This window comes from Ammospiza caudacuta, chromosome 11 (assembly GCF_027887145.1).
Source record: "Ammospiza caudacuta isolate bAmmCau1 chromosome 11, bAmmCau1.pri, whole genome shotgun sequence".
Taxonomy (NCBI): domain Eukaryota; kingdom Metazoa; phylum Chordata; class Aves; order Passeriformes; family Passerellidae; genus Ammospiza; species Ammospiza caudacuta.
Window position 1 is genome coordinate 18,698,566 of NC_080603.1, and position 27,070 is coordinate 18,725,635.

At 50.9% G+C, this 27,070-nt stretch overlaps 2 protein-coding genes across 3 annotated transcripts; one reads left to right on the forward strand and one right to left on the reverse strand.

The window, feature by feature from the left end:
* Positions 1-219: 219 nt before the first annotated feature.
* Positions 220-9,830, forward strand: COPS7B (COP9 signalosome subunit 7B). 2 transcript variants are annotated; one of them, XM_058812259.1, is made up of 7 exons: positions 220-292; positions 2,163-2,338; positions 3,511-3,586; positions 5,117-5,205; positions 5,791-5,993; positions 7,242-7,347; positions 8,628-9,830. In XM_058812259.1, the coding sequence occupies exons 2-7, from the start codon at positions 2,177-2,179 to the stop codon at positions 8,784-8,786; spliced, it is 795 nt and encodes a 264-aa protein (XP_058668242.1). In that variant the 5' UTR covers positions 220-292; positions 2,163-2,176; the 3' UTR covers positions 8,787-9,830. The 2 variants fall into 2 exon arrangements, with proteins under 2 accessions (XP_058668242.1, XP_058668243.1); XM_058812260.1 differs by lacking the exon at positions 220-292 and adding an exon at positions 2,979-3,132 and having other exon boundaries at positions 2,300-2,338.
* Positions 9,831-18,456: 8,626 nt separating this feature from the next.
* On the reverse strand, positions 18,457-22,179 carry NPPC (natriuretic peptide C). Its single transcript, XM_058812483.1, has 3 exons — positions 22,087-22,179; positions 20,407-20,701; positions 18,457-19,028 (listed from the first exon to the last, which is right to left on the reverse strand). Exons 1-2 carry the CDS (start codon positions 22,177-22,179, stop codon positions 20,420-20,422), a joined length of 375 nt encoding a protein of 124 aa, XP_058668466.1. The 3' UTR covers positions 18,457-19,028; positions 20,407-20,419.
* Between the last annotated feature and the right edge of the window lie 4,891 nt (positions 22,180-27,070).

The following is a 27,070-nucleotide window of genomic DNA, read 5'->3' on the forward strand; positions in this document are numbered from 1 at the left end:
CGCAGCGGAGCAGCTGTTGCAGCATAAGCTCATGAAGTTTGCTCCGTGGCTGCTGGAGCACGGCCGTGTCGGTGCCAGCACCGCCATCCCGGTCCCCATCCCGGTCCCCCGGGGATGCCGGGCCGCGGTCCCCGCTGCTCGCGGCCGCCGGGATGGGCCGGAACGTTCGGCGCGGCCCGCGCGTTCCGGGGGGAAGGAGCCGCGCGCGGACACCGGCGCCGCCATCATGGCGGCGTGAGGCGCGGCGGGTTCGGCGCCGGGAGCGGCGGGACGGGAGGCCGGGAGCGGAGAGGTAATGCCGGGGCTGGGAGAGGCCTCCCGGGAACAGGGGCGGCCGTGGGGGACCCCCGGTAAATTACACCCTGCGGCGGGGCCCGGTGGGGCCCGAGGGCTCTGCCAGGGGTCTGGAGAACGGCAGGGCCGGGAAACCCCCGCCCTCCTGCTGCAGGGTCTGCGGGCCGCTTCCCGCCCTGAAACTCCTTGAGCTACCTGAGAAAGGCCTGGCCGCGAGAGAAGCCCGGCTTGTCCCTCTGCTTGGGTTGTTGTAGCCTTTGGACAGCTACGTTGGAGGGTGTGCTGTATTTCAGTCACTTCTCCCCGGGGTGAATGGGCTTTGGAAGCAGCGAGGTGTTCCCTGTGACACGGGTGTGCACACAGCTTGCAATAACACTGCAGTTGTTTGAACATTTATTTGGAAAGGGGCAGAGAATTGGCATCTCTTCCCTACTAGGGCATGGATACAGCCAGGCAGTCTTTTGTAACCTCACCCACCAGCGTGTGGTCTGATCACCTATGAGGGAGGACAAAAGAACTGTGAAATCTGAATCTCATTCCCAGCACAGTCAATCCATATTGTCTCGTGAGGAAATTGTCCTCTCTGTGAGCAGAGGGAGCACGCTGATGTGTCAGGCAGGCAGACTGACTGTTGTGTAGTGCAGGGATTTCTGGCAGAGCTGAGGTGCTGTTCAGCCAGGCTGCACGTGTGCCCCTGGTGGAGACAACCCCAGAGAGACTTGGGGGGCTGAGATGTCTCAGTGTGGAGAGTGTTAAAGGCTGCCCTCTAAAGCTCAGACCGTTTGTACCTGCAGGTGCAATAGAACAAAGTGAAGTGTATTTTTAGAAGTTGACTAACACAGGAAGCTGTGATGCCTTCACAAGCCTTAATTTGGTTAGGCCTGGTGGAACAGCAAAGCCCCCGTGTGACTGTGCTGCCCCCACAAGGGTGGGTGTGGGCCCAGCCCACGTGGGTCACACAGAGCCAGACAGGTTCTCTGCTGTTTGGGTTTCATCAAGGTTGTGCCCTCTGCTTGATAATTATCCCATACAAACAGAACACAAAACCTCCCTTATCTGCTCAGTGCTTTGTTTGGTCTCTGAATAACATGCTTGGGAAGTTTTGTCTTGGTTGTTTATAAACAAACAGCTCATTTTGTGAAACTTGTTAATAAATAGTGGTTTACATTTCAAAAGCATCATGTTGGTGCTGGGAGACAGCATGCACACCAGAAATGTCAGGCAGCAGCAGAAGACAAAGATTCTCTTTACAGGGACTAAAATAGAGCCTTTGTAGAAAGGAAATTTTTGTCACTGAAGCTTCCCAGTTAACCCCAAACACTTGAACTGCCCAGTGCAGACAGGGGAGCTGCTTACAGGCCCCTCACAGTTGTTTTTGCCTTTTGGGCTCAGGAAGCAATGGGAATTCTGTGGAATTCACACTGTATCAATAGGCAGAGTCAAGGGAAAAGGTGGGTGTGTGGGCATGCAGAGTGCATCAGTCCCTCACAGGGAGTTCTGTTCGTTGCTGCTTTGGAGGATGAGGAAGGAGGAAGTCAGTCAAGTGTAGCAATAAGCATCTTTACAGTTGGCATTGTTTGGCAGCATCACTAGAAGAAAAAGTCTGAAAACAGCATGAAATCTAAACTCTTGTGTTATAAGTTTTAGGGAACTGCTCAGACAGAAATTTTGCTTAGAAATTGTAGGACTCATCCTTGCTCCCCAGCTAAATCAGCAGTTGAACCTGCTGGGTTTTGGCCTGCCCCCTGAATGCTGAAGAAAAGGCTGGCAGCTGAAATGTTGCTGTGCTGAGCTTCTCCTGATCCCCTGGCAGGCAGAGCCCGGCAGAGGAGAAAGGATGTGTTAATATTATGTTCTTTTACTGACAGATTGAAAACCTAGAATGGCAGGAGAACAGAAGCCATCCTGCAATCTTCTAGAGCAGTTCATTTTACTAGCCAAAGGAACAAGTGGCTCAGCTCTGACTGCTCTTATAAATCAAGTGCTGGAAGCTCCTGGGGTTTATGTCTTTGGAGAGCTGTTGGAGTTAACAAATGTGAAAGAGGTAAGAGTTGAGTTTTTATTCTATTTCCCCTTCTGCACTACTGGCATAAGGGATCTCCAGAAGTTTCCACAGGCAGCCTGTGGATGAAATTTCTGTGCCAGGAAGGCCTGTTGCAATTTACCTGGGTTGAGAGATGTTTTTGAATAAGAGACTGACCTTGCTTTTGCCTTTATATGTTAGGTGTTAAAGAACACCTATAGAAAGCTTTGCTACCTTAAGGCAATTGCTAGCACAGCAAAAACCTGGCAGCAGCACAGTAGGAGTTTTAAGAAGGCACTTTGGCAGCCAACAAGGAAAAAATCCCTTTCTACTTCTTTACTGTCCTGGAAAGCAGAACTTCAGTGCTCTCCAAAAGTCTTTGTGAACAGATGTCTAGTGTATCAGGCCTGGGTGGTAACCAAATCCAAACCATTGCAAACCAAGGTGGAAAGCAAGTTCCAGAGCTCTTGCTGAGAGTGCTTTGCCAGCCCCTGCCTCTTCTACAATGAAGGAATCTAAGCTGAGTGTCTCTGCAGCTGGAGTAACACAGTGCACAGCAAGTTTGGCTTTCCAAACAGGCCCTTAAATATGCACAAAAGCACCTCAATGGTTATTCAGTATCAAATGACAAATGCTGGCTTTTTCCTGGGTTTGTGTGCAGGTAATGGTATTAAAAACCCAATCAATAAAAATCACTGCTTGGTGCTGCCATTATTCCAGTGAAGTGTTTGCAGCAAGAGAGGAGCTGTTACCTCCAAGTTCACTCCAGTGCAGTGTCCCAGCTTGCTTTGCTTGAAGCTGTGGTGGCTCTGCAGGTAAACTGTCCCAGCTTTCACAGGATCCTCACCAGCCATCACCATCACCTGCTTGCTTATCACCTGATAAGAGGAGTGGCCCTGTAGGTTGTCAGCTGGGTTAAGATTTGCTTTTTTCTTTTACCTCCCAAGTTGCCACACAAAGCATTGACAGTCCAAACTGGAGTTAAGTTCCAGTGCATAGAAATGGCTGGATCACCTTGACTCTAAAACTCCTGAAATTTGCTGCTCTTGAGGCCTTAAGAGGGAAGGGTCCAGCTTGGGATTATAATTGCTTTTCTGCTTAAGTCCTGTGCAGACTTCAGCCATTCTCTGGAGAAGGTGCCTTTCAGGGTTGTGTTGCCCATTTTATGTGATGTTTCTTTTCTCCCCATCCAGCTTGCTGAGGGCTCTAATGCTGCTTATTTCCAGCTGCTGAACCTGTTTGCATACGGAACCTACCGGGACTATGTGGGTAAGAGACTGCTGCCCCTTTGGTGAGGCTGGGACTGGGCTGCCCTTTAGGACTGTCAGAGGCAATTCTTGGCTTCCTTACATGCCTGGTGTAGTGTGGCTGGGTGAAAGCATCCAGGAACAGGAGTTGCTTAGGAGGAGAATTGTCTGTAGGGGGTCTGGGTCATGTGTGCTTTTTCCTTGCTAAAAATGAAAGGAAGGGTTAGAGACTCCGGGGTGCTGCTGCTTTGGATGGGACTGCAGTGCTGGGTTGAATTCATCTGCAGCAGAATTCACTCACAGGCCACTTACCTCTGAAGAGGGAAATTTCAGACATCTCTATGGAAATTTAGATAATACCAGTTATGGAAACCGCAGAAAACTTAGACAAAATTGTTCTGCATTATTTATAAAAACCTATATGGTTTGTGAGATAACCTTTTATTCTGTGACGGCATTGCTGAAACAAAGTGAATAATTTCTTAGCTAGAATACAAGTTGAAATAATGACTTTTATACAGCTTTAGAAAGACTATGTGTGAATCATCTTTGTATCTGTTGAAATGTGCTTTTATCTCTAGTGCTTATGCTTCCATTCTGCTACAATTTAATGCTTCATTTGTGGGTAGCAGCCTCATCCACACCATTACAGAGTGTGACAAATAATTCTGTCATAGTGCTGTTTCTCAGGGTGGTGGATGAGCTATCTAGTTCCTGTAAGGAGCAGTGGCATCTGTAAGTGCAAGGACTGGAAATTCCAGTGTCTGTGGAGCAACATGAGCCTCATGAATTCTGTGACTGATTAGAGGATGTGCTTGCTGTCCATGCTCTTGTGTCACTGTGTGACAGCACAGTTCATTCTTCCTTTTCTAGTGAAGAAAGAGGAAGGGGGAAAAGCAGTCAAAATGAAGAGCATTGGATGAGGTGGGATGGATGGGAGAACTTGAGTGGCCCTGAAACACTAATTTCCATTAAAGTAGATGTTTTAAAGAGTTTCTTGGCTTTGGAGGGCTGCCAGTTTCCTTTCTCTTTTTAAATATTCATGAGGCACATGGATATAATACAGTGACAGTGTGGCCATCTAGATTAATGATTTCTGCTCTCTTCCTCAGCTTGGTACTTTGCAGTTTAGATTCTGCAGCTCTTCAGAAAAATAAAACCAGCTGTATTTGCAACCACATCAGCAAAGGGGGAAGATTTTTTTTCTGTCAGCTTGTTAATGAAACAAAAATGACTTGGTAGCAACAAAGCCATTGACCAACTGTTTCAGCAGGGCACCAGTTATGAATTACCTTATAATTCCAGAACCAGAATTACTAAAGAAGCAGATAAGAATGGAATTGCCAAGTTGTTCTTAACTTTTCCCCTTCTCTCCCTGTTTGTGCCAGTTTTTCTGCAGCAGCACGTTCTGCTCACCAGCCAGCACCCACATTAGCTGGAGGTGTTCAGTATTTCAGGGTGTAGTGTAGCATAACTAGCCTGGAGTTCTGCAGCCTGGATTATGCAATTTTCAAAGTGAAGTCCTGAATCTTGTTTTTTTTGACATTAACAGCAAACAAAGATAACCTGCCTGAATTAACAGTGACTCAGAAAAACAAGCTGAAGCACTTGACGATCGTGAGCCTGGCTTCCCGAATGAAGGTAAAGCGTGTGGGGTTTGACAGCTGTTGTCTCTTGGTTTTGTTTTAGAAAATGGCATCCATTCCAGAGCACTGAAGTTGTATCAGACTGCATGGGTACTCACAAAAAATTCTGTACTGTGAAGGTACATGTAGGGTACAGTGTTCTCTCCTTGTGCATTTGGGATATTGACTTAGTGGACTTCCATGGGTGAAGTGTGGGGGTGTCTGAACTGACATGCAGATTGGTGAGGAAAGTCTGGGAACTTTGTATGGCTTTTTTCACTGCTGGAGATGGAGAATGATTCTTTAAAACACTGACTTTTTGTTATGGAGAAAATTATGCAACACTCTTAATTTCTTCTACAATCCCATTTACCTTTTTTCTTCTAGAATGTGCTATACTATACCAAAGCTTCAGGAATTACCAAAGTTGTGTCAGAATATTTCACAGCCTGGCAAGCATTTGTTCTGCCATGATCAGTCACTGCTGCACCTGTAGGTCAAAGTGTAGGATACAATAAACATTTGAGTCTCAACCTTTTGAGACTTAGCCATTAATTTTGCTCTAGGACTGTTAACTTACTCTTGATCTTGCTGTTTTTAGTGCATTCCCTATTCTGTGTTGCTGAAGGACCTGGATATGAGGAATCTGAGGGAGCTGGAAGATCTCATTATTGAAGCAGTTTACACAGATATTATCCAGGGGAAGTTGGATCAGCGAAACCAGGTGTTAGAGGTGGATTTTTGTATTGGCAGAGACATTCAGAAGAAGGACATCAGTAACATTGTCAAAACACTCCAGGAATGGTGAGGCAGTCTCTCCACCCTCCTTATTTCTTGTACATAGCTTGTCCTGTTTTCCCCCTCACAGTTTCAAGTGCTGGCTCAATTTCACCATGTTCCATTAATCAGGAGTCTTGTGCTATAAGTAGGCACCTGGAGGAGGAGTCTGTTGGGCAAGTTTTCCAAGATCCCATCTGGGATTCAGTTTGTATTATGTATCAAGCCAAACTCTACCACACTGTGAGCTTCTGCTCTCACTGTAGCTTTTACATGGCAGAGCCCCAGTGATGAGTCAAGGACTTTGCAGAACGAGGTGCCAAACTGGACTCATGGTTCTGTGGTGGGAGCTGCAGCACTTAATAATGAGGGCAGAGCTGTTACTTTTCAGCCTTTTTCACTCTTTTGAGAACTATGTGGGCAAATTCTCAAGAATCACAGCTCTTTGGATGGGATGTTTCTTTCTTCAAGTTTGAAGTTTCAGGTGGCTTTGTCTTCTCTTTGCTCCTGCAAATGCAGCCTGTCTGCAGCTGTAGTGGGACTGTGGCATTATCTCTTTGTACCTTTGCCAGGAAGCTGTTTCTCATCTTTGTGTAGGATTCCCTTCCCACCTAAAGACATTCCTGCATAGACTGTGGAGCCCATTGCAGGTCCTGAGCTGACTGGGAATTGCTTCCTAGTTGCTATGGTAATGAGTGCATAAAAAGTAATTAAACTGCTGGGCAAATATGCTGTCCTGTGGTGGGGGCAGGTTTTTTGCTTCTCTGCTCCAACTCCCTCAGTCCCATCACGGTGGGAGGGCTCTGACAGCTTCCAGGACCTTGCAGGATTGTTTGGAAGGTAACAGTGAACCCACTGCCAATTCCCTTTTTGTCTTTTCCAGTTCCGAGTTCCATGCTGAGTGCTCTTGTCATTTGAACACTTAACAGGCAGGAGGATTATATCAATATTACTTTTTTCTATAATTTAAAATTTTGTGTTTGAATACTGTGTTGCATCCTGTTTAAGCTGTAATTCTCTCTGAAAAGGAAAGTGAAAGTGCATTGAACCTGCAGGTACTCTCTGATGGTAAGGGTAACACTCTCTAGAGAGTGCTGAGAAATGCATCAAGTACACAGCAAAGCTTTTTCTTGCCAGCTTTTTGCAACTCTAAGCAGGAAGTATAAATTTAATAATCTCTTAAACTTTTAGATGAGCGTGACTTTTCAGATTGCCTGATTGAGCTGCTCCAGGGAGAATTTGTAAACACTGTTTGACATAATTTGTATCTTGCAGGTGTGATGGCTGTGAAGCAGTTCTTTTAGGAATTGAGCAGCAAGTACTTAGAGCCAACCAGTACAAAGAGAACCACCACCGAACTCAGCAGCAGGTAGAGATGGAGGTGGGTACAGAGTCATCTCAGGCCTCTATGCTGTTGGATAAATGTTTGCTTGCTGAAGGAAATAAACTCTATAATAAACACCTGGTTGATGGTCACAGCTCTCAGAAGAAGGCTGACAATCATGCAAATCAGGCATGGGGTAGAAAGAAAACACATCTGCTTCTGAGTGCTAGTATGACCACAAACATCAGGCATCCAGCAGGGTGGACCTTTTATTGATAAATTTTTATAAATTTAGGCTAGGTGACTGCACTAATTGTGGTTTCCTGTATTGATTCATTAGGAAAACTATGATTTTACCACAAATCTTCATTGCAACTCTATTCCCTTCGTACAAGGCAGGCAGGGGGTAAAAGCCACTTCTCTGTAAAACGTGGAAGTGTAGTTAAAAATCTCCGGAGTCTGAACTGCTCTTGGAGGAGGTGCCCGCGGCGGCTCCCCCGCGTCTGGCCGGCCCTGCGCGCTCCCGCCGCTAGGTGGCAGCACGAGTCCGCGCTCCGGCCCTGAACCTCGGCCCCGGCCGCTGGGGAGGCGGGGATGGCGCTGCATCAGAGATTATCAGCCCTGCGGGTTTATGTTTGCACCTGCTTGGAGGCCTTATCCGTATCCATAGCACTTTTGGTTTGCCACATGCCTTTGGCTTGGAGTTGGCACACCTGACTTCCAAACCTTGGGGGTTTTTTGAAGGTTTGCTCACTGTATTTGTGGTGAGTCCTGCAGAGTTCCAGGGAATCAAGGATGGTGCTTAGTGCTGTATCTCTCCTTTTCAGCCAGAGTAGCAGAAACATTACTGCCACTTCCCACAAAACCCATTTCTTTTCCTGCTTCTGAGCAAATACCTGTGTCTCAGGTAGTCAGGTAGGCCAAATGGCATTTTTGCTTTTTGAGTTCTGTCCTGAGAGTAAATTTTTCCTTCATGGTCTCCTTTCCCCTTCCTGCTTCTGGCTGACAGAATGGTAGGGTAGCTCCTTCTCCACCAAGGCAGTAGTACGTCTCTCCAGCCAGATAGAAGGGTGGTACAATATTGTACCACTGTCTCTTAGGAAAAAAGTAATCCCTAGTTATTCCAGACTGGAAATACTATCAGCTCTGTCTGTAAATGAGGATGAAACATTACCTTTATTAAACTCAAATGGAGAGCATGTTACTGCTGGGAGAGTCTCTTCTATAATCTCCATTCTTATACTCCAGGGGTTTTTCAATATGTTTATGAACAAACAGAGTGTCTGCTGTGAGGGGAGGAAGAAGCAGGTGCTGATTCACTGTCTCTTCTTGGCCAGGTCACAAACATAAAGAAAACATTAAAAGCTACAGCCTCGTCGTCGGCACAGGAGATGGAACAGCAGCTGGTAGAGCGAGAGTGCCCTCCACACACAGAACAAAGGCAGCCCACAAAGAAGATGTCCAAAGTCAAAGGGCTGGTCTCCAGCCGTCACTAGAACATGCCATCTAATGTCATTCAGTCAGGAATGACAACAGGAGGAGCGAAAAGGGCCTGCGTCTCCTTTTTCAGTGGGTTCTGGGCCAGTCCCTTCCCAGCTGGCAAGTAAAAGCCCTGTTTGAATAGCTCCCAGTTAGCAGCACCTGGCTAAGTTACACTGTGCAGCTCCTATGAGTTTTCAGGGTGTCCCTGCTGTGGTCCTGTCAAGAGGGACTTTTAAAGAGAGGGACTAACCAAAAGGGGCAGGAAAAAACCAAAATATCTGTGGGCCGTTTTGCTCCCTCCCAGCCAGTTCATTGCTGCTTAACCTTGAGGAAGCTGCTCTACTGAATCAGATCATGGGAGAGCTTCTCTAGCAAGCATGTGAATCCCATTGAAGTGTGGCTACCAAAGCCAGGCTGGGAGTGAGGAAGCCATCAGCACAGATCTTTTCATTCCCAAAGGGAGCACAGGAAGGTTTCTAGGCCAGGAACTGCTTTACATGGAAGCCTTCAGCCTTTCCACTACCCCTGTCTATTTTAAACTGGGGTGAAATTCACACTACCTCGCTCTGTGAAGATGAGTTCCAGTGCTGGGCTGTTTACTTAACTGTCTGTTTACTGCCCTTACTAAGCCCTTTAATCTCTCACAGATGTAAAGCACTGTTCTGCATCTCTGAGGCATCAGTACAATAAGGAGGAAGCAGGCTGCTCTTTCACACAGACCTTGCAGGTGGTTAGGGGCATGCTAGAAACTATTCCTCCTGAATGTGATGTGACCTCCCAGAGCTGCTTGTGAGTTGTTTCCCCCATTGATACCTTCAAAGGGTAATGCATTCTCTCTTCCTTGGATGCTGGCAGTGGGAGAGGAGCCTGTTTGGCATGGAGGCAGGCTGGTGGCCCAGGACCCACTGGCAGGGGTCGCAGCAGCATCCCCTTGCTGAAGCAATGGACTTGATGAGTCTTTCTGAATTTTGAACACTTTCAGGTTGTATTTTCCTCCTTTTTTTGGGGTTTTTTTTGTACATTGTTGTAATTCTAAAGCATTTCAGCCTTTGTTTTGTGGGGTTTTTTTTTTTATTTGTTACAAACTAACTTCAGGTGATTTGCACCTAGTTTGGCACGGTGTGGGGTTTTTTTAAGGGGGAAGCATTGGAACAGCAATTCATAAAAAAGTACATTTTAGAAAAAAAATTAAAAATGGTGATTTAATGTCAGAGTCTGGATGGTGATTTAATGTCAGAGTCTGGAGTCTTGACTTGGAGGCTGTTTTAGGCTTGTTGTCCAATGGCACTTGTTCACTTGAGCATATTTGATTCTTGGTGTATGTTGACTGAAGTCTGACTGATCTCTCTGATGCATCTGGGAGACAGGGAAGCCTCTTCACGTTTTGTCAGTCGTTCATCTTTGTCCAGGTTTGTGCAGAAGGATGTGTGGCAAAGCTGGTAGCTGAGCCCTGTGTCCTGAGCCTAAACAGCTTTGATGCCTGGTTGTGGAAGGTTCAGAGTTGTGCTCTTAGGCCAGTCAGTTCCTTCCTTTGCATCTAGCAGAGTGCTGCTTTGTAGTTTGGCTCCTACATTTCACTTCTGTAAAGAGAAGCTCTTTTCCTGGGCAGGCAGGGGAGCTGTTTAAGCAGAGGAGTGTGACAATGCTCCAGTCCTGCAGCCAGCTGTCACCTGCATTTGCTCGTGCAATGCATGTGCCTTCCTCTTATTGCTACCAGGACTCTCTGCCATCTGTGTGTTTGCAGTCCTCAGTCACAGGACTTGCTCACTTGTGAAAATAAATCCTTCTCCTTTTCTTCTCCTGCAGTGCAGGCACACCAGCTTTCAGTCTGGAGAGGAGGATCAAAATACTCTCCCTCCAGCTTCCTCTGAGTCAAATCCCAGACACTTCTGATTCTGGTCAGGCTTCTGATTCTTTACCAGCTCTCTCTCCCCCTAGAAATGCAACAAGGATGTTAAGTGGATAAGCCCAGAGCATGAAGCCTTCACCAGTAACTCAATGGAACTGTTTCCCAAGCAGTGGCAGGATTAGCTCCTGTCTCAGCTTCTCACAGTGTTCAGCTGACATCATCTCAGGAGGTGCAGGTGGAGCTTGTGTTCCCAAGTCTGTGATGGAGATGGACTGTGTCTGTTTCTAGCCTGCTGTGTGGACAGCTGCCATGTGCTGGTCGTCCATTTCCTCACTGGATTTGAGCAGTGAGGCTCTATGGTCCTCTTTCCATTTTTCCATATCAGTCCTGCAAAGTGGCAGGGGGAATACAAATGCCTTTGGGAATCATTTTAGCTCCTCATCAAGCCACAGTCTGCTGGGGAGGTAGATGTGAGTTTGGTGCCCTTGATATTTATTCCCTGCCAATTTCAGGAGTCACATTAGTTTACTGAAGCTTCTTTTGTGGTTGGAAGTTTTTGAGTTTGTTCTTGTGGTTTTGCTGATTTCAAAGTCTGGCTGGGGGTGAGGATCTTATTTACACTTTGGTTCACATTGCCTTTGATCAGCAAAGCAGCAAGAGAGGAAATAGCACTTTGAATAAAGAGCTGTACCATGTCTTTTGGTGACAGAGGACAGGGAAGGGACTGGTGTGTTGGAGGGGATGGAGCTGTTTGCATGCTTGGCTTTCCTAGTGTGCCAGCAAAGGGCTTGGTGCTGCAAAAGGAGGGGCATGTCTGCAATGAGCCCAGGCTGAGATGAGTCATTAACAAATGACATGCACAGAGTACCTGGGGGAGGCAAACAGCTCTGCAGCAGCTGGTTAATGAATCTGGCTTGAAGGAAAGAGTTAGAAGCTATTCCAGAAATGAAGCAGAAGGCAGAGTTGTTAACGGGAAAGGATGCAGGAGGTGCTGTGCTCTTTGAGAACAACAACAGACAAAGACTGTGTTGAGTCCTGTTGACTACAGGAGAGGCAGCAACTCAGAGCAGAGTTGTGTGAATTAGGGGCTGAATGTGGGGAGTGCCCAGGGAGCTGAACTGCTATGGGGACGAGAGGGAGGGGGAAGCAGAGGCAGATTTGATGCAAACTCCCATGGATTGCCTGTGCCTGCTGGAGGCAGCCAACACAGCTTGTCTGAGCCCTGCTGGAGCTGCTCCCTGGTGCAGGGTGAGCATCCTGCCCTGCTTTGGTTTATGGCAGCAATGGGATGCTCCAGCTGCAGAGATTGCAGCAGGACAGACTGAGCTATTGAACTTCTGTTTGCCTTTTCCACCCAGAGGGAAAGAAAGTGGATGGAAACTGCCTTCCCTCTGCTCTTCAGGGCTTTATTGTCTAGCTTTGTGTTCTGCAGCTCCACTTGTACTAGTGCTTGTTTAATATGGAATTGAGCAGTGAGCTGGAAAATGGAAGAGAGGATCTCAGCTGATTGCAGTGCTGGTAGGCTGCCCTGGCCCTAAAGCTGTGCCTCATGCTAACAAATGTCCCTGGCACTCCTGCCGAGACTCGCTTGATACCAGCTAACATCAGACAGTTCTGGAACACAATAAAGCAGTACTGATGTCAGTCTCTAAAAGAAGAAAAAAAAAGTTTTGGATTAAAATCTCTTCTTCTTTTACTTCCCTCCTCACCTTCTTAGCTAAGTTGAATGCTAACTTACTCTTGTGTTGAGAGCAGGAGGGAAAATCAGTGATTCTGACAGATCCTTCTGTCTTCAGATTTGAGACCTGATCTGCAATCAATCTTGTGCAGCCCTAAGAAATCTTATGGATGCTTGTGGAGCTGCTCTCAGGCTTGCAGGTCTCTCTCCATGGATCATGTAAAGGAGTAGGACCTGCAGAGCTGCTCTCCAGAGTGAAGCTTTTGGGCAGAAAGTGAAGCTTTTGTTCCTTACAGAAGACAGTGGTCAAAAGAAGTGGCAATTTTTCCACCAGCCCTGCAAAGTGAATTTTGCTGAACATCTTTCAGTTCCTGAAAGAATGTAAAAGGATGCAGACCCCAGAGGGTGGTTTTGGTTTTAGTGTTCTTATCCTATGAGGGCAAAATGCATTGGTCCCTGTATGCCAAGCAGACTTGTGCTTACTCACTTCAGGGAAGACAGAAGAAACAGTGCCCTTATCTCTGATAGCTGTATTAGAACATAAATTGCATGGGCAAACCAGACTTTTCCTAAACTTTCAGTTCTGTACAGGGTTATATGAGTTCAGCTAAGCTAGAAACCACACACAGCCCACCCCTGCACAATAAAGCAGCCCAAACTTGTGCATTCATGGGGCTGTTGTGCTGGGGATTACTATTTTTGGTCTGAGCCTGTTGCAAACTGCAATGCAGAAAAACAACCTTGCTCTTTATTATTCTAAATAATGGGGAAATTAAGAGCCTGCCCAACAAACACAATAGACCCAGATAGCCCTATCTCAGGCACCTGGTCACAAAGTTTCCTGTTGTTTTTTTTCCACCCCACTAAGTCCTCTATAACACCTGACCTAATGCAAGGGAACCAAAACCTGAGTCTGCATAGCATATTTTTGTGTAATCTGAAAGAGAGTAACCCAGGGGCATCAAGAAAGGTAAATTAAAGTTTAGAGAGATCTCAGTTCCTCCTTGTAACCTCAAGCTTGTACTGTTAATTTGGAATTTTAGCCTGACAGTGTGATCGAATTTCTCAGCAGAGTTTTTAGGAATATGTCATTGTTTCATTCTGCTCCATGAAGAAGGTCCGTGTCTCTCAGGGACTGTTGACATTTTGCTGATAGTTCCTCAAGTTTGGCCCTCCCTCAGAGCTCCCAGAGGTAAGTGACTGTAAAGAGAGTGTGTGTTTACCCCCCAGGCTGGGCTGACCCTGCCTCTCAGCATCCCCGGGGTGCTACTCCCCTCTCCCATTGGTCAGCCAGGCAAAGGAATGGGCAGGGCAGCACTTTGCTCCCTGGCAGTGAATCCACAGGCACGGAGGCTCCTTTGTGCAGTGTGCACATCTCATGACATGCCCCACTGCCTGAGTGTGGTAGCTTGACCACAGTTTTTTCTTGTTGATAAGAAGACATGTCCCTGCTCTAGTGAATGTGCATACTTACACACTGGAAATTCCAGGCAATAATGGGATGCCATAAGGTCATTTAACAATCCTGAAATACATGCTTCCCCGCAAAGCACAAAATAATTTGTGCCAGTAGTCCTTGCTTGCTCTAATTCTAGTAGAAGATGCACACACTTCCACATCTCCTGATCTCCAAAGAGCCTTTGGGATCTGTATCATTAGGGTGTTTTTGAAATGCCCTAGTCACACATGAAGGCTCTGTGTTTCCAGAAGAGCTGATTGGGGTGGGTAAGCAGAGCCTTGCTCCATCAGGGATCAGCCTCTTTGTGGTATTTGGAGCTTGTCTGACCATAGGCTGTATTTTCATGGGTATGAGGTTTGGAAGTAGTGTTCTCTTGCCCTTCAGATTCTTCCCAAAGATGCTGTTTATCTCGCTAGCCCTCGTGGTTCACTCAGTGTCTCATGATTAGCACAGTCCTAAGGCTGCTCTGTGCTGATGCAGTCAGTAACGTCTCGGTGTTTCATTGTCACCTTCACAGCTGTTAGAGAGCACCAGCTCCTTCAGGATCACCTGCCAGCTGTGGTGCTGTACCTTTTACATCACGACTCTGAGATGACACCTCTCCTTGCTGGCAGACAGGCCAGGTGGGTAGGCATTGCTCCTCAGAGCTGTTCTGCATCTCAGGAGGCACAGGCTGTAGCCTGGCTTAGCACAAAGGAAATCAAGGCCAAGGACAGTGTTGTAAATAAGGGGCAAAGCACAGAACTGTGTCCTCTTCCTGCTGCAGCTGCAGAGAGCAACCTTGGGCAGATCAGTTCCTCTGCAGCTGCATTTCCCAGGACAGCCTTGCTCCTTCCTGCTGACTGTGACAGGGTTTTGGTCTGGCTGGGCAGAGCTTGGTTGCTGATGGAGTTGAAGAAGATGAGTGTGTGCAGTAGGGGGGAAATCTAAGCACCTTTTAAGCTTTTCCAGGAGTCGTCTTCCTTTTAAGTAGCATACCTTTCTTTTCCCCTGATGCAGATAAGGTGGTCCGTTGTGGGACTCTCAGCCTGGACTATTATGGGTAATGTACCAGGTTAATTATGGAGGGGGCAGGAAAAATAGCCTGTGCAGTTTTCAACAATATCAAAGGGATGCCACCTAATGATTTTCCTATTAGCTCTTTTTCCATCCTGCCAGAGTCGCTGCAGAAGTGTCATTTACAAAGGCAGTTTGCAACTCATTACCCTGGATTTTCACTGTAGTTCTGCTCCAGGGAGCGTGGGCTTTTGCTGTGTGCCCCAACCTAATGAATTGCCTGATTCAGTTAGTGCTGCCATCCCTCCTGACAAGGTTAGTTGCTGACTGACAGGAAGGGGCCTGGATCCAATTCCCTTCTTGTTTTTAACTCACGCTTGTGTCAGGTGCAGGCTCCCTCTGGAAGTTGCCCTGTGATCCCTTCCCTTTTGTTTTTCTGCATTCTGAGGGAAGCAGCCCATGCTTGGAGAAGTCCTGGAGCAAGTGGCAGGGGCATGTTTGTTGCTGCCCCTGGCAGTCCCTGCTCCATGCCTCAAGTCCCTTTCCAGATGGAAAATTCCTTTGCTCTCCTGCTCTGGGACTCTGGGCATCTCTTTTTCTTCATTGCTTTGGGATTTGCTCTCACCAGAGCTGGGCTTTGTAGCCCTTCAGCAATAAGTACCTGGGAAGAATTGCATGAATGGTACCAGGGAAAAGCGTGGAATATGGGCTGGGGGAACAGAACAGGTTTCCCACACATGAGAAGGTAACAGTGTCCCTGTTGTGAGTGCTCCAAGGTCTGCTCCAGCCTGTTTGGGCTTTGCCAGGCACTTGTACTGCAGCACTGGAGAGAGCTCTTTTTCCTTTTCCACTAGAGAGCTGTGTGCCTTTTCAGGCTGGGGGCTGATGGCTCAACTCCTGCTAGGAATTGCTCCTGGAGAGGAGAAATCAAGGCTGTTCCTACATCACATCACAAGTGTTCCCATTTGGAAGCTAAATTGGCTACTGCTCATCCAGCTGGTGGTGCAGGAAATGTGTAGGTCTCATGAGTGCTAATTTGACCTGAGTATGGACAGGAGACCCTGGAACTCCTTCTCCCCTCACTTCCAGGTGTGTGCACACACCTCTGCTAAAGGCCATTCTCTGACACTGTGGTTGAGATATCAGATGCCACCTCCTGAGGCTGCACCTTGCATCCAGGACAGCTGTTGTTCACTTATGCTGTCTGGGTTGGGATGTAGCAGGGCAGTTTTCCAGGGCTGGCCATGGATCCTTTAATGGGATGTTGTGAGGATCTGACCTAGCTGGCCATCAGGAGAGGCAGTGATGCGAGATGAATTTGTTTTTGCTGCACAAGATGCCTCCTTGCCTCTTAATTACATTCCTGTGGCCCCTTTTTCTTGCTGTCCTTGTTTTCTACTGAGCCCCTGTCAGGGAGACCCAGTTGTGGCCATTTTGGGTGATTGCTGTGTTCTAATGAGCCACTTCTGATTCCCATTCTTGCTTGTCCAGTGAAGCAGCAAAGTGCTCATCAGTGCTCTGAGAACTGACCTCTGCTGGCAGTGCCACTCTGCCTGTCAGACCCACTGGTCTGGCTGTGCCACAGAGGGGCTGAGCTTGGGTGGATCTGAGCTTTCCCAAGTGAGTGCTGCCTTCTCTCTTGCACATCATCACCACACATGGGCACATATTCCTGTCCTGCTGGTGAGAATCCACATCCTAAGGCACAGGTGGCTCCCTGGTCAGACCAGAAGCAGGAAAGTGAGGAAACAAGCTGTTAGCCTCTCTCTCTGCACCAGGAGCTCTAGCTCTGATTGCTTTTCTCTGCCAAGCTAATGGCCTTTTGCTGTACAGCTTTGCCCTTTTCCTTGGGCTTGCTTTTTCCCAGGAAGCCCAGTGATGGAAGGGACCCATGCTGTGGGCTGTGCTTTTATTCTTGGAAAATGGTGCCGAGGAGAAACAGGAATCCAGACTGTACATGACCCCAGGCTGTGATCTTCAATCTCCCAACCTTATCTCAGGTTCTGCCTCACTTATGTGGTAAAATTGTGTGGATTAAATTCCTGAGGCTGAGTCTCTGCTGCTGTGTTGAGGACAACCCCTCTGTCACTAGGCAGGTGGTTTTATTTCAGCTCTGGCTTGCAGCAAAAAGCCAGAGCTTCCAAAACTGGAAGGGGAATTGTCACCACCTTGGTCCCAGCCTGTCACTCTATCATGGTCACTTTTCTGGCTTCATGCTCAAGGACCAGGACCCTGAACAGCACCTGCAGCACCACCTTCTTACACCTCTGTTCAGACCTGGCTGTGCAAGGTCTGTACAGTAAGCGATTCCTTGTTGTCCTTCGGGTTTCCTGAGTGACTGTGGACAGTCCCCTCTATTGGGCATCTCTTTAGGAGCTCCTGATACAGCCCCTCCTTCCCTCTAAAGATGTGTGGAGCTGGAAGGGTGACCTTCAGAGGTGTATTTGCCTTACAGAGCCCTGACAGTGGGTTGCCATTCCCTATGGGAGCTGCCACTTGGCCATCCTGCCTCCCTCCCTGCCAGGGTGTTGATTTTGTTCCCCATAGGCAACATCTTATGTGGTCCATCAGCTGCTGCTCCCTGTCCAGCAGGATCCTGTGGGCACTGCGAGGTGGGTACCCATGCTCATGCGAGGTCAGAAATGTCCCCTATGCACTCCTAACCTGATGATTGAGCTGTGGGTGTCTGGATGAATCCTCTTGTTCTGTTCACCCAGTGTTCTGTCAGAGCTGGGGTGAGTCTGGCTGGAGGTTTCTATGGTTTCCTGCTGGTTGCTAAGGAAAAGGATCACTCTGCCTCTGGGTCTCGGTGACTTTCTCTTTGCCCTGTCCTAGGCACTGGAGCCCAGCAGAACATAGTGCTCGTTGTTTCCCAGCCCACTACAATGGCCAGGGCATAATTTGTGACTCCTGTCACGGCTGGGCTGGGCGCCTGCCACTCTCTTTTTTTCTAAGGCCTCTTTGAAGAATGAGACCAAAGAGCCTTCAAGCAGGAGTTTGTGTGTTTACTGCACTCCCCGCCCCCTCACTTGCTGTTTCCTTTAGAGCTCCAAGTCATTTTAACAATTTATTTCATGCACTTTACGTAGCAAGAAGCTATAGCAACAGCTGTGTCCATGAATCCTTACCAGGCAGCCCTCGGTATATTTTGGTCTGTCTGTGTATTGTCCCTGGCTCAGTTAAATAAATCTCTGCTGGAGGAAGGGACTTTACAGCTTAGTGGCAAAGGGCTGGCGGATGGGAATATCAACAAGACACTTAGTGGGCCACTGGATCCTGGAATAGCAGTGCCTCTGGCACAAAGCTGCTCCCAGCAGCACAGCCGGGGGCAGGTCCAGCGCGGGCTCTTTGTTGCTGTCAGCAGGGACGGCGTCTCCATCCAGCAGCAGTGACAGAGCTGCAGCTTTGGGCTGGAGCTTGGGCTGGGAGCAGTTAAAGCCCGTCTGGGACAGATGCTGCCCTTGTCACGCTGCTGTGGATCCAGGGCTCGGCTGTTAACCGTGCTGGGCTCATTTCCACGGGTGCCATTTGGGATCTGGGCATGGATGTGCTGCCCAAAGCTGTGTGCTCTCGCAGGGAGCTCAGCTGGGGTCTGCAGAGTCCTGCAGCGCCAGGCAGGATTCAGTCCCTCACAGCATCACAGGATTGGGCACAAGTTTACTTTTGCATATGGGATCAAAGCTTAAAATATCAGCTGGCCTTTCTCTCATTCCTGACTTTTCTAAAACATCTGAACAATTTCTTCTTTAGCTCTGTTAAAATCAATCAATCTGACATTTAAATTGTATGTGAATTTGATAAATAAAGACAGGTTACAAAATGCCACACGGAATGATTTTTTTTTAAAGTTTTTCAACTACTTAGGACAAAAAAATGTTACAATGCTTGACTTTTCATTTAGTTACATAAATAATTTTCTTATAAATATCTCTTTATAAACAATATATAAATAGCTTTACAACATAAATACATTTATGCATGACATGAATTTACAAACAGCAATGTTATACAGCTGGCTTCATCAGTCTCTTGGAAAAGCACTGTCCCTTGTCTCGGTGAGTGTTTGTATATATAATATATATAAGATAGAGAGCACTTGTTAAAAAAATAACAAAACCAAAACAGTTGGTGCCATGATTCCTCGTACCAAAAAGAAAAACACAACCACATCTTTTGTCCATTCCAAGGGGGTCTCTGCTTCTCTAGGTGTTGCCTGGGGGATGGCCGTGTCTGGCCATGTGTGGTAGGAAAAAGTGGACTATGGATTCAAAGCCCTGCAAGGAACAAGAACAAAGTGCCCATTAGTACTTGCCATGCAGCACCCCTTACCCATCCCCAGACAAAACCCCTGCCAAAGTATCTGTGGCCTGGGGCTGGGGGATGCTGGACTCAGCAGAAGCCATCCCTGAGCTTTTTCCTTGTGCTAAAGCTAAGAAGGAAATTCACCCTTTGCTTTCTGGCTGGTGTTCAGGGGAGAGGCTGAGGGAAGCTGCTACTCCTCCTGGCCTTGTGTCTATTGGAGTTTTTTTTCTTGTTCTGATGGGTTTAGTGAGAGAGAAGGGATGTGCCCTGCCTACATGGGGTGTGTGTGTTCCTCTTGGAGCCCAAAGCTAGCAATACTTGGTAATACTGAGGAGTCTCTAAATGAGGGAGCAGAGAATCAGCACCCATCCCTCCAGGACAGGTCATAGACCAGCACTGCCATCCTGTAGGCACCTTTGGGTTGTGCTGTTCCCATCGCCCTGCAGAGCTGCAGGATGTTGGATCCAGTCCCCTCTGTGCCCAGTTATGTTATTGCAGTGCTGTGCCATGGGAAGAAGAACAAGTGGCCTGGGCAGCAGTGGTAAGTGCTTCCCAAAATGTGAGTTCATCTGTGTGTGTCCTGCTGGCAGGGCCAGGCCACAACCATGCCTCACTGTCCCCAGTACACACAGGGAGACCTGGCAGGGGAGGCACAGCCATGTTTTTCCCAAACCCATCACTTTGGAGAAGCGGCACTCCTTCACCCATTGGTTGCTGCACAGTGGCTGTGAAGCACTGTGGGAGGAACTCCTCCCAGCTTCCCATAACTTGCTCAGATACAAAGCTGCAGTTAGGAAAGTGCTACTCGTGGCTGTCACCACACCTAGAAGACACCTGGGGAACTTATGTGTTGTTTTTCCTTAAATTAAAAGCACTGGAGCATGGCTGGGATAGGAGCCTCCCTGACACTCCAGCTGCAGGCGCACAGGGGGTACCCTGCCCTCCCAACACCTATCTGTAGTGTTGCTAAGTGTGTCGAGCAGAGGGGGCAACTAGGAACATGTGGCTGCACCAGAGCTCCTCCTGCATCCTGCCCGGGTCTAGCTCAAATTAGGGGGAATCCAGCTTGAGCTGCTGCAGGAGCAGCTGGGGTCTCTGACCCTTCTGCAGGGCAAGGAGGGCCGGTGGATTCCGGACGGGAGTGGAATAAGGCCACCTTTGGCGTCCTCCCCTTTGCCCGCCAGCAAAGCCGGGGGTTGCGAGGCTCAGCGGGCTGAACACCTGCAGTCCCGCCCGGTGGCATCCCGCGTTCGCAGGGCAGCGCATCTTGCGCATCCCCCGCGGTACCGGAGCGCAGCTCCCCGGCCCCATCCCGGCCCCGGCCCCGGCCCGGCCCGGCCGCGCACTCACCGCCAGGGGTCCCTCAGCATCCGAGGCCGCTCATGGCGCCGATGCGATCCAGCTTGAGCCCGAAGCAGCCCTTGCCCAGGCCCTTCTTGTGGAGGCCCTTGTGGCGGCGGCCCGGCGGGTCCTGCAGCAGCCGCGCCCAGCCCGCCCGCGGCCGCGCCTCGGCCCGCGCCTCCCGCGCCTCCCGCGGGCCCGAGCCGCCGCCGCCGCCGCTCCGCTCCTTCTCCCGCTCCTTCTCCCGCTCCGCCGCCTCGGGCGGACCCGCCGCTGCCGCCGCTGCCGCCGACCCGCGGGAGGCCTGTGGGGAGGAGAGGGTCAGAGCGCCGCCGTCCCCAGTGATCCCCATCAGTGTTGGGGACCTCCCGTAAGGGAGGCGCAGAGGGGTCGGTGTAGCCCCCCTGCGATGCAAGCTCTCGACTGCGTCTGTGCCCGGCAGGGCAGTCCATCACCCCGCGGCTGTGCCCACGGCATCTTCTCCCCTCCCGAAATCTGTGCTCCCTTCCCTGGGGTCAGAGCATCCCCCCGACCCACACCATAGCGGTGTCTTCCTGTCCCGGTCACTGCATATCCACCAAAGGGCTGGTGGTGCTGCACACCTCAGCTGTGCTGCTGTCACTAACCAGTCGTCCCCTTCCATCCCGTCCTCCCCCCAGCCATAATCTGAAGGGGTCTGAAAGCTGGCAGGTCCTTTCATTTCAGATCACTTCGGTCACTGCATCCCTCACCAGTTTACAGACCTCTTCAGATTACGGTCAGGGGTCCCCGTGCACTGCCTTGCAGACTGTCCCCAGCAATGGTGGGGAGGTCAGGGATCCTCCTCCCTGCTGCTCCCTCCCCCAGTTAATGCTCTCTGTGTCCTCCCAATCCTCGAATTCTGACCCACAATTAGAGGGACACACCTCCTTCCTTACTGTTCCCCCATCTCCCAGGCCTTCCATCTCTCTCCCTGCTCAGAGCTGTTGCCCACCAAGCCCTGGAAATGTTCATCCTCATTCATTTTCCCAAAATCCCCCTGTATCAACACTTTCTTCAGCCTGCACCCCAGTGCCTTAGGGACACCGCCACTCCCATCCCACCGCTGCCCTGGGGCACTCGTCAGACCGGGTCCCCATCTCTGTGCCCAGAGCTCAGGGCAGCACCACCCAGTGTCGGTGGCCTCGGGCACATCCCTCGTCCTCAGCATCTCGGGACAACCAGGTCCTTGGGACACTCTCATTTGGGGCGCCCCTTCTCCATGGGGCACGCGGGGACGGGACAGCCACCTGTGTGTCCCTGCCCGGCCTGTTTGGCCGGGACTGCCCGGAGGGCTCTGCTCCCGCACCCTGTCCCCCGTGCACCTGCTGCTGCCCCGCTCCGGCTCTGCTCCCCTCCCGGTGGCCGGCACGGAGGGGTCCCAGGGTGACTGCAGGGAGCGCACTGCCGCCTCCCCTGCCCCGATCCCGCGGGCTGCACCGCGTCCCACTCCAGCCTCTGGCTCGGGGCGGATGTCCCCGGACGTTCGGGACAGCCTGGAGAAGCAGGGAGTCCCCCTTGCAGACAAACAGCCCATGCGGAGAGAAAAACTCCTCTTTGCAATGAGTCTGCCACCCCACAGGCACCCCACATTCCCCCTGCACCCTTAGAGCTCTGAGCGGGACCGGGAGAGGAGGAAGAGCCGGAGAAAAGAGAAAGCTCCAGCCCTACCTTCTGTGGGAGCTGAGACGCCGGCTTCGCCTCCAGCCTGACGGAGAGCAGCGCGAGTAAAAGTCCACCAGCCAGCAAGGGTGAGATCTGCATCCTGCGGGGCCGAGCGGCAGGGGGGCCGGGGGGGCAGCGGGGAGCCGAGGGCAGCCCCGGGGAGAGGACGGCACAGGCGGCAGGCAAAGTTCAGAGCGGAGCCCCGAGGTCCCTCCTGCCGCCTGCGAAGTGCCGAGCTAGTGAACTTGGGCTGCTTTCTGCTTCATTCATTTTATAACCCAACCTGCTCGGTGATGTCATCTAAATACCCAGGTCCAACCCGGCCTGCACTCCACAATAGCAGGAATTTAAAGGGGGGGTAGTGGTATCCCCTCTCCCCTGGCAGTAACAAATGACACCAGACAAGCAGCTCCGGGAGCCGGAGACCCGAAAGGGAAAGCGGGGGGCATTTGGCTTGATGCCCCCGCCTCCCCCAAACGCCCCTGGCCCCCCTGGAGCTGCCTGCCCTCCCTGGCCGGCTGCCCCGCGGCCCCTCGGCTCCCGCACTGCCCCGCTCACCTCCCGCGGAAGGACACGGACCAGGCGGGGGGTGGTCCCGGTGAGGGATTCATCCCAAAAGACAGCAATAAGCGCAAAAAGCACCTTTTTTTTTTTTTTTTTTCTTTTTTTTCCCCCACATCCAGGATTAAATCAGAAACTGTGCCTCCCAGATTCCTGCTTGGCAGGAGCAGGGCCACTGCCCTCCATGACAGGGACATGGGGGACACAAAGGGATGGAGGGGGCAGCGGTGCTTCCTGAGGGCACCTGGGAGGATCTCTCTGGATCGGGGCCCTGACCTGCTCCCTCTGCTTCTGGGAGGACCTTGAGGGTATTCCTGGCCCTGGAGATGGGGCTTTTCCAGCACCCTGGGGATGTCCTCTGCAGGGCACAGTCAGTGTCACAGGGTCCCTTATGGGGACAGGACCTCACTGGCTGACCCCTGTGCAGCCCGGCCTCCCTCTGCCCTGCTTCCGGAGCTAGAGGGTACAGGAGAAAGGTGTGATCCTGGGATTGACCCCAGTGGATCCCAGGGCCTCTGAGGAGGCCCCTTGCTCTCAGCCTTCCCCTTCCCTGGCTGGCAGGGCAGGATTTGTGCCTCTGCTGCTGCTGGGGCTGGTGATGGGTGGCTCTGGAGCTCTGCTGGAGATGGAGCTGAGCATTGTCCCTGGCCCTCTGTCCAGGAGGAATGCTCTTATTGGTATGAGGAAAGACACCCCTTTCTTTGCAGGAGCATCCAGGGCTGAACTGCATTAAGCTGGATTTGCACCCCAAATCCCTTCCTTGACACCAGGGAAACATTCTCTGCTCTTCCCTCTGTCCCTGGAGTCTGTTTCAGTCTGGTCCTTTTCTCCTGCTCTGTATCCTGGTCTTTCTGGGCTCTGCTGCTCCACAAATCTCTGGGAAGCTGTCCCTGCTGGGGGACCATGGCTCTTTGGGGGTCTGTAGGATCCCTGGTCAGGAGCAGGGAGATGTTTCCTCCTCCACAGCCCAGGCTACTGGGCACGGGACACTTCAAACGAGATCAGCTTTTCAGCTCCATGTGAACGGGAGCTGGAAGGAGAAGGTCTCGGTGTTTTTTCCATTGTGCCTGCCAGGTGGAGACAACTTGGACTTTCTGAGTGTGAAGCTGTGCTTGGGCATTTGTCTGCGTGCAGGCAGAGCGAAGTGATGGAGCCGGGATTAGAGCCGACCCCGGGTGCCAGAGAGCCGTGGGTGCAGGCAAAGAGCAGAGAGAGGCCCCTTCTCTCGGGGCCCAGTCCTTGTCCCACACAGTGTGGCTGGAATGCTGCAGCCAGCCTCACCAGGGTGCAAGGAATGGGGGCTCTGCACCACCACCCCCATCAGCAAGGGGAAAGGGGAGCAGCAGCTGAGCCTGGGTCTCCACAGGCGGAGAGATGACATCTCTCCAGGGATGTCGGGGTGCCCGAGGCCACCAGCAGCTCAGCAACCCCCACAGAGCCCTGCCATCAGCGTTCTGGCTACGCTGGCTCCTGCCCTGCTGCTGCGGGCAGCCTGTCCCCTGGCTTCTCCCGGTGGAGCCGGGGTGGGGAAGGAGACGGGCAGAGGCTGCAGGGAAATGCCACAGTGTGGGCAGGAAGGGCCACCTCGCTTACCACCAGCCCCCCTCGCACGCTGCCAGTCGGGGTCGCTCCCGGAGCTGCTCCAGCTGCCCTCGGCCGCGGGATCAGAGCATCCCACAAACGCCACAGGGCGGTCAGGTCCCAGCCAGTGCCCGCCCGCAGGAGGCTGTCCCTGCCCTGGGCTCTCACTAGCGTGGTTTTCATTAGTGTGTTTTCTTTGTCACACTGTGCAGAGCCTCGGGTTTGGGGGGGGGAGAGGGCGGGCTGTGCTTTATAAATCCAATTAGTCTTGTTATTCAAATTACTCTGCCGAAGTCAGAACCCAGCGCACACAAAGACTTAACTCAAACCAGATCAGATCCGCTGGGGTGGCAAAAGCTCAGAGCTGGAGCAGAGGTGTGCAGGAAGGGGTTAAGAGTGTGAAACCCTTTTGCTTGGTGGGGTGCGGGCCTGAAAGCTTTTAACCCTTAAAGGGATGGACCTTCATTAGTGCACAGCCCTGTGGGATGATCACCCAGGATGAGAACTGGCAGACTCAAGGCATGTGTGGAAAATGAGAAGTGGAGAGATAGGGCCGGGCTCACAGGGGTCTTCTCCAGGCACTGGAGAGCAAATAGGATCCTGCACAGCTGCACAAGGACGGATGGACACCTGTGGGGTGGGATGGAGGGGGTGACGCCCCTCCCTATTGCACCAGGGCTACAAAGAGAGCCAGGAGGAGAGAGGGGCACCAGGGCTGGCCTGTCCCTGAGAATACCAGTGTCAAACCTGGATTATGGGGAATGGGCTGCTGTGGGGATGCTGCTGAATCTTGGTGAAGTGGGGTGAGCCCTGAATATGGAGACTTTTGGTGTGTGTAGGGAGTGGGGAAGGGGCAGAGACTGTGCTGTGTGTGAGAGAGGACACACGTCCCTGTCTGAGGATGGAGAGGGATTCATCCAAGTGTGACCAGTGCCAGCATGATGTGGAGAGTGGGAGGAGATGGGTCATGGGGATCTGTGTGACAGCAGCATGGGGTGTTCTGGCCCCATCACAAGGAAGGGCTGAGGCTGCACCCTGCTGGGCAGCAGTGGGGCCCTGGCTCTGCTGGCTGAAATCAGGAGCCAGGTTCCAGGCACCTTCCAGAGGATCATGTCAAGAAGGTTCACAGGATAGAAATGTGGACTCAAGTCTGAAGCAAGCTGCTACTGTAGCAGTAACAGCCAGCGATTGATCTCCTTCTTATTCAATTCACTTCTCCTTAGGGAGCCTGTTCCTTATTGATTTGGGAAATCACTGACCAGATTTATGTCTCTTCTTCTGCCTTGGGCCAGGAGAGCATTTCCTGCCCAAGAGATGGATAAGCCTAGGATGAGGATTTTCAGCTGATGCCATGTGAAGGCCAATCATCCCTTAGCAAAAAGAGACATCAGGAGGCTGAGAGCATGTGATGGTGATGCCAGAGGGCCTGATGTTTTCCCATAACCAGTGGCCAACCCAAGGAGCTGTTGGTCAAGAACCATCCCAGGCGGTGGGATGGAGGAGGTCCAAAGATGAAGCAGCCATTAGGATCAGGAGCTGCTTGCCCTCCAGCACAGCCACCAACCACCAGCCCTCAGGAATATGATGTGTGCTGTGTTCACCAAGAGAAAGTCACCAAGGGTTTGATGTGCCAAAACAGGAGCTCTTCACAGTTGGTTTTCTTTTTTCAGGTTTTAGAGTACCTCTCTAGGGGTCTGATGATAGCCAGCTCAGTGAGAAGCAATTTGAAGAGAGATTTCAATTTTCATTATTGGGATGGATGAGCAGCCTCTGGTGCATGCAGGGGACTATCTGGTCCCACCTCTGTGGTGATGTGCCTCCTGAGGATGCTTTAAAGAAAGGTTTTCTGGGGAATAACTCTGTAGCCCCTGAGGCAGGAGCACTGCCTGGCAGCTCAGACCTGGCCATTATAGCCCCCAGTCCCAGCAGCCACCAGGCTGTTTTGGGGATGGGGTGGCTCCACACACTGGGGTCTGAAACACTGATGGAGATTTTGGCCTGTTTGACATCCCTGGTGTTTGTTTTGGATGCTGCTGCTGCTGAATGAGGCATTACAGGAAACACTACGGGATTTTGCATTTCCCCCGTTTCCTTTGGGTCTGGGAGAGGGCTCTGGCTGAGGGTACAGGCATGGCCAATATCCCCTCTCCCCAAACTGGGATGGTGATGGGGAGACAGCCCACAGGGCTGCCCTGATGGGGCAGGCAAGAATGGGGCTGTGCGTGCTGCAAGGGTTAGAGACCAAGAAGGCTTCTCTGTCCCCTCCCAAAACCCCCCAGAGTGGCAAAGCTGAGGAGAAAAGGACAAGCCCCAGGCAGAGACTCACGGGTCTTTGCTAGAGAAGTGCTGATATCCTCACAGGCACAGTGTGTTTTTCTCCCAGGGCTTTGCCTTTTGGGATTTGCCATTCCTCCTGGGCTTCCTAGGATGCTACAGTCTCCTCCTGACATTCTGGGTGTTTTTCCCAGGGCTACAATGGGATATCTGTGCTCTGGAGCTGGGATGCCTCACTGCCCTGGTGGGAGCAGGAACACAATGTCTCAGGGTTTTGTTGAATGTCAATAAAATGAAGCAATTCTAACGCACGGGTGACTCCACACCACGAGCCTCCCTCTGCATCAGTCCTCAGAGGATAAGAATTGCACTGCCTCCAGCTCCTGGCAGCCTCAGGTCTGCAGCTGATCTAGGGGCAGGTTGCTGGGATTTTCCAAGCTAAATGCCACAGTTGTATCTTTCCTCCTTTTTGCAGATGCCTTCCCTCCAGAAATGGGGGTCTGGCAGTGTTTCACCCACAGCTTTGGGGTCCCAACATCATCCCAGGCTTGTTGATTTTGGCACTGAGCATCCC